Below are 6,102 nucleotides of genomic sequence, written 5' to 3' on the forward strand. Positions count from 1 at the left end.
ATGCCTTGCATCATACGGCGCGGATGCGACCGACCCAAATTTGGGCAGGCGCGCCGGCGCAGATCTGAATAAAAGAATGGTGTGCGGCTTGTCAGTTGGCTCGACCCAACCGCATACTCCCTCCGTCCGGGTTTATTGAGCCTGTAAGCAACCGAGGCCTGATCGTTTTTATTAGGCCGTCGAATTTATTCACAGTGTTCGGTTGCCGTTCTTTTCACAGAAAATCGAGGGAGTCAACCCAGCCGTTGCATGCAGCGATAGTATTGGATGGGATCGTGGGTGAGTTAATAGACTGCATGCGCTCCCGCTCTTCCGATCGGCCAGGAAAGCAACTGTGTGCGCGTGGTAATTGCGAAATTACTGCTGGGGCATTAAGATACGTGACTTCCGAAACGTCCGGTACAGCTAATGCCGAGATTTTTGCTCTAACCGAAGCTAATTACTCGTTTCTTGGTCCTGCCGATTGTGTCGACGGGCCCAATAAACCCGGACGGAGGAAGTACCTGCGTTGTCCGTTATCTCTGCAGTTGACTTTCTACTCCAAACCCATCTCCCATGTTTTGCTAGACGTACAGAAGTTTACAGGCTAATCCCCGATTTAGCATGTTTTAATTGGATGAAGGGGGAGTGAGCGGCACCACAAGGTGAAAATCCGGTAATGCTAGACGCACGAACGGGCCTATTACGGGATTTACAGAGTAGCAGACGTGGGCGATCGGGATTAGGGAAGAGGGAGCATGGGCGCACTCACGTCGTCGGTGTCAATTTCGACCGGTCGACCAGCGCCTATCGCTGGTCTAATTTTATTAATGATATATAGTAGTAAAATAAATACAGTAAATCTCCGAGTAGGCAGGACCGCAGGAGAGGGTGTTGTGCGGCTTGTCACTTGTCAGTTGTTGGCTCGACCCGGACGCGCACTCCCGTCGTCGGTGTCTCTGCAGTTGACTTCCTATCCCATCTCCTACTCTCTCCCTCTCTCTCTCCCTCGACGGATGGTGGTTTGACTTTCATCTCTTGTGCCGCTCTCCTTGCTCCACGGCCAGCCGCACCGCTGCCCGCGAGCCATCCCTACTGGATTCGAGCGGTGAGCGGAGCGGAGATCTTCCTGTCGGTAAGCCCTACCCCGCTCCTACCCTCATTCGTCTTCTTCCTCTGCGCCCTGAATCCTCCCCCTCCCCCGAGCAATCCGATGCGAAACCCCACCCGCCTGAATCTCCGATGACGAAATCTTTTTGTTCTTGAGAGCCGCGCTGCTCTAGGATCGGCTAGCTAGATGCACGCGCTCCTCCTCTGCTCTCGCAACGGCCAGGCGACTTTTGATGTTCCTATCGCTTAATTATGGTTTGCGTGCACCGTGCCCGTGTTTCTGCTGCTTTGGTTCTGGTGCCTGTATTCTTTCCTGGTAATAAATATATAACCCCCTTCTCGTGCAATTGTTTCATCATTTTTTCCTGCACAATTATTTGCTTGTGGATTGGGTGAATTTCCAGTCTCTTTCCTTTGTTTGCATTGCACTCAAGACTCCGTAGACTACTGCGCTATGTAATGAATGTGACTGCTAATGTTTCCTCCTACCCGCCGCCTCGCAATTGTTCGCACATGGATTTGGCGAATTTCAGTCTCTCTAGAGCCTCATGGAATTTCAGGTAGGAATTTAGGATTACATTGGCCGGCCTCATGGAATTTATTGTTCATCCCATATATCTCAGCATCTTTGTTTGATCTTAGGATCATAATTGGTCATCATCTTTTTCTCCTGGAAGAACCATCAAGCACATATATCCTACTCCCTCCGTTCCGATTTACTTGTCGTGGTTTTAGTTCAATTTGAACTAAAACCACGACGAGTAAATCGGAACAGAGGGAGTATTAGTTAGTACAAAGTTAAGACACTTATTTTTGGACAGAGCGAGTATGTACGAATTCTTGTCTAAATAAAAACTGGACAGAATCATTGTTCTGCTGTTAATTTTATTGGGTGTGTGCGTTCGGGAGAGGGGGGGGGGGGGTTCGATTATTGTTCTTTTTCAATTAAGATGAATGAATGCACTGTGGCAACTAACAAGGGTGCGCTAGATAGCTGCTATAACAATAGATTTTTGTTGGCTGATTTGGCATCACCAACTGTCGGTTTTATTTCAATATACATATCTTTAGTTGGTCATCTGGTTGGTGATGATGGTACACCATTTTGCTTTCCAATTCTATCCTCTCTCATCAGCCCAAATTTCCACGCTTTCGTCACGCCTTGACTAACATGAAAATCTATTCTTCCATTACCAACTGGGACATAAATTACTGATTGACATAAAGATGCCCACACAGAATCCTTAACTAACATGAAAATCAAATCCTTAATAGCCAGAATGCCCACAAGGAAGGGCCCGCACCCATCATCCGCTGATCCTGACCCGGATGACCAGATCGAGGAATCTGCTCCCGGCTCTGACACGGTAGGCAGCGAGGACATAGGCCACTCCCCTGCCAACAGAGGCTCCGCAGAGCTGGCCATGGATTGGTTTGATGGTGGTGAGTTTTGAGTGACACACACCTCTGACTCGCTCTGTTCGAGATGCTTATGACGCATATGCATCGTGTTCGTTGTTTCCATGCTTAAGTGGCTTGCGTGTTTGATGGGCCTAGCAGATTTCGATGTGGGGGAGGAGGAAGATGAGGAGGAGCAGGAGGAAGGCGACGGTAATGGCTGGGATGATGAAGAGGGTGATGATAGCCAGTCGTCGCAGGGAGACGATGGCAACATGGATGAGTAAGTGAACTGTGGACGCCTCTATTTCCTCCTTCACATCCCATCCCATCGCCTCCGTTGCTTTCTGTCATGATTTCCTGTTGCCGTCACGTCGCGCACATGTACGCTAGCTTCGGTCCAGGATCCAGTCGAGAGGAGAGCCGCGCCTGGTCTGGTTGGCGGTATGGCCGGTGAACGCATCATCTTTTGTTCTGGCTCTTTGCTGCTAGCCTGACCTCTTGCCTAGCAATGGTCTTACCATGCTTAGGCACCCATGTGGACTCCCTAGCCAGCCGGCCACCAGTCCACCCATGTTCATGTTCTCAAATGCTTCTGTGAAGACTGCCCATACCAAGATGATGCAATAATTTTTTGCCACTATCCATAGCTGATGGTGATTGGAAACACGAGGAAGATTCACCACCCACACACATGACATAGAGTGGAGCGAAATGGCGTAGGAGCGGAACATTAGTGTAACAACGATGAAACTGAGAGGATGATGTGGAACCATGGAGGGGCAGAGGGTGATGATGCAGTTGCACTGGAGTGAGTGGGCGTGGTGAGGAGAGAAATTATGTTCTCTCATGAGGAAGGTGAAGATGGAGATGCCCTATGGGGAGCAAGGGAGCAAGCATGGTGGTGGTTTCAAAGGGGGGAAGTAAAGAAAGACAAGTTAAAAACCATACATGTGTCCAACTTTATGTGTGTTTTCACCAAATAGAAGTATCACTTGAACAATGCTTCTATATGTTCCGGTTCTTATTCCATTACATAGCAACGCACAGACACCTAATTAGTCCAAGGGCCTCTTTGATTCATAGGATTCTCAAAATGCAGGAATAGGTTGACATGTCCTATAGTACATTACATGATTTGAGAGAATGTTCGACAGAGCAGGAAACACAAAGATATCCTACAAAGACGTTTGAGTGGATGAAAATTTTCCTCCAAAATGTAGTACAAATGGATCCTATGAAAAAATTCCTAAGGATACCAATCCTACGAACCAAACAACCATCACATGAAAAAATCCTAAGGGTCCAAATCCTCCAAAAAATCCTATAAATTCCTTTGAATCAAGAGAGCCCTGTTCAATGTACGAAAACCATGCATGTATATTGGCTTAGTGCAACATTTTGTTTCATACAAAGATGCTATTTATATAGTAGATTTCTGTTCTTGCTTCTCCTTTTCTTCATTTAAATAATGGGCTCTTGCTTCTACTACCGAGTGGAATTGTTGGCGTTTTTTTATTACTCTACAGCCCAAATATATAAAAGTGTCTAACAATTGGTGATGTTTGGTTTTGCTAGGTCATTGAGAATGCACATCTTTGTCAAGAATCCCACCGGCAGGACAATCTGCCTCAAGGTCCACTCATCAGACACCCTGTACACCGTCAAGGCAAAGATCCAAGACCAGTATCGTCTCGTCTTCGACGGGGTGCATCTAGAGGACAACTTTACGTTGGCTGATTATGGCATCGAGCATGAATCTACGCTTGACCTCCAAGAAAAGATGCAAATCTTCGTGACAGAGACGCTAGAAGGTAGGACCATCACTCTCGAGGTTGATAGCCTAGACACCATTGGCAGCCTGAAGGCCAAGATCCAATACATGGAGGGCTTTCCCAAGGGCCAGCAGTGCCTCATCTTTGCCAACAAGCAGCTGGAGGATGACAACCGCACCTTGGCCGACCACAACATCTGGAAGGAGTCCACCATTCTCCTTGTCCTCCGCCCGTGTAGTACAATAGGAGGTACGATGCACATCTTCGTGAAGACACTGTTAGGAAAGACCCACGCTCTTGAGGTTGGGAGCTTGGACACCATTGAGAGTGTCAAGGTGAAGATCTATGAGAAGGAGGGCACTCGCCCGATACAGCAGCGCCTCATCTTTGCTGGCAAGCAGCTGGAGGACGGGCGCACGCTGGCAGACTACAACATTCAGAGGGAGTCTACCCTTCATTTGGTGCTCTGCCTTTGTGGTTGCTGAGATGCATGGCCATTCAACAACCAGTTTTATTTTGCTGCAGTCCTCCTTGCAGTAGTTGTGTGTTGCCAATAAAACTATCATTCTAGTACTACTCTGAATCAAGAATCCCTGGCTCTGCCTTGGCATCATTTGATTGAGAAATACAGCGCGGGTGCAGCTTCTTTCCTTCCACACGCTTAATGCGGTTAATTTCTGTGCCATCATTGGCAAAAGCCTAACACCGTGACTTGATTTGCATGCTATTTATGTATCCTGTGAACCACATAAAGGGGATGATTCAGCACGTCAAGTTGGAATTGGGATTGGAAATCAGAGTTGGAATCAAAATATGTACTCCCTCCGTCCCAAAATTCTTGTCTTAGATTCGTCTAGATACGAATGTATCTAATACTAAAACATGACTTGATACATTCGTATTTAGACAAATCTAAGACAAGAATTTTGAGACAGAGGGAGTAGTATATAATTTTAGACCAGTTCCAATTATAGTTGGAGTTAAATTAATTTGGTTCTGCAATTCCACAAATCCATTTCAGTTGACTCCTTCTGGAACTTAGAAAACGGTGAAAAAACAACACTCTGACATTGAAACAGACCCCTTCTGGAATCTATCTTGCAAGCTCAACTACACTCCGACGTGTGTATGTAAACTGTTGGCTTTGGAACCTGGAAATAAAATCAGATTAATATACATAGTACTCCCTTCAATCCAAAAAAGTGTCAGGCTTTAGTTCAGCTTTAGTTCAAATTTGAATTGGGATTGGAGGGAGTGTTTTTCCCTCAAAGGAAATTAATTAGCAGCCGATTTTATTTCAACTGACTCATTCGTCAGTGGACGAGCTTTCTACGGGCCTGCAGTTATGTATCACACACACTGGACAATAGAACATGCGAAATTTAACATAATATGATAGAGATTTTTCTGAAATTGATTAGAAAACTGGAAGGTGAAATTTGAACACATGTCTTATCAGAGAAACCTGCGCCGTCTTTTACCTTACCTACCTCGGTGCATGCATGGTTCCAAGCTCGCTTTCATAAATACTCCAGAAAGTGCCAGAGGTACAGGTCTACTTTATACACATCGCTCAGACCACCTGCGATATTCTTATGAGCACTACAGAAATCAAAGAGAATGTACGGTGCCAGGGGTACAAATCATGTTAACACCATGCCAGCTGCTATTTCCTTATTCTGTATCAACAACTCTTCAGCTAATTAAGGCGTGTAGTCAACTGCTTTAGACACAAACTGGTGCTAGATTCCTCTCCTCTTTACAGTTTTGCAGGAAATACAATGTCATATGCAAGAAAGAATGCCAACAACGGAAGCTTATATCTCGAGTGGATGGTTCG

At 46.1% G+C, this 6,102-nt stretch overlaps 1 protein-coding gene across 1 annotated transcript; it reads left to right on the top strand.

Annotated features, from left to right (window-relative positions):
- Positions 1 to 939: 939 nt before the first annotated feature.
- Positions 940 to 4,916, top strand: LOC123066846 (polyubiquitin). Its single transcript, XM_044489846.1, has 4 exons — positions 940 to 1,114; positions 2,365 to 2,532; positions 2,650 to 2,770; positions 4,066 to 4,916. Exons 2-4 carry the CDS (start codon positions 2,370 to 2,372, stop codon positions 4,745 to 4,747), a joined length of 966 nt encoding a protein of 321 aa, XP_044345781.1. The 5' UTR covers positions 940 to 1,114; positions 2,365 to 2,369; the 3' UTR covers positions 4,748 to 4,916.
- The last annotated feature ends 1,186 nt before the right edge of the window (positions 4,917 to 6,102 follow it).

Source organism: Triticum aestivum, chromosome 3B (assembly GCF_018294505.1).
Source record: "Triticum aestivum cultivar Chinese Spring chromosome 3B, IWGSC CS RefSeq v2.1, whole genome shotgun sequence".
NCBI classification, from domain to species: Eukaryota; Viridiplantae; Streptophyta; class Magnoliopsida; order Poales; family Poaceae; genus Triticum; species Triticum aestivum.

What these genes read in the sequence shown, in the direction of transcription:
- LOC123066846 (XM_044489846.1), top strand. Translation starts at nt 2,370, where the DNA reads ATGCCCACAAGGAAGGGCCCGCACCCATCATCCGCTGATCCTGACCCG. An exon ending in CATGGATTGGTTTGATGGTG is followed by an intron (nt 2,533 to 2,649) that starts GTGAGTTTTGAG and finishes TGGGCCTAGCAG; the next exon opens with ATTTCGATGTGGGGGAGGAG. An exon ending in GACGATGGCAACATGGATGA is followed by an intron (nt 2,771 to 4,065) that starts GTAAGTGAACTG and finishes TGGTTTTGCTAG; the next exon opens with GTCATTGAGAATGCACATCT.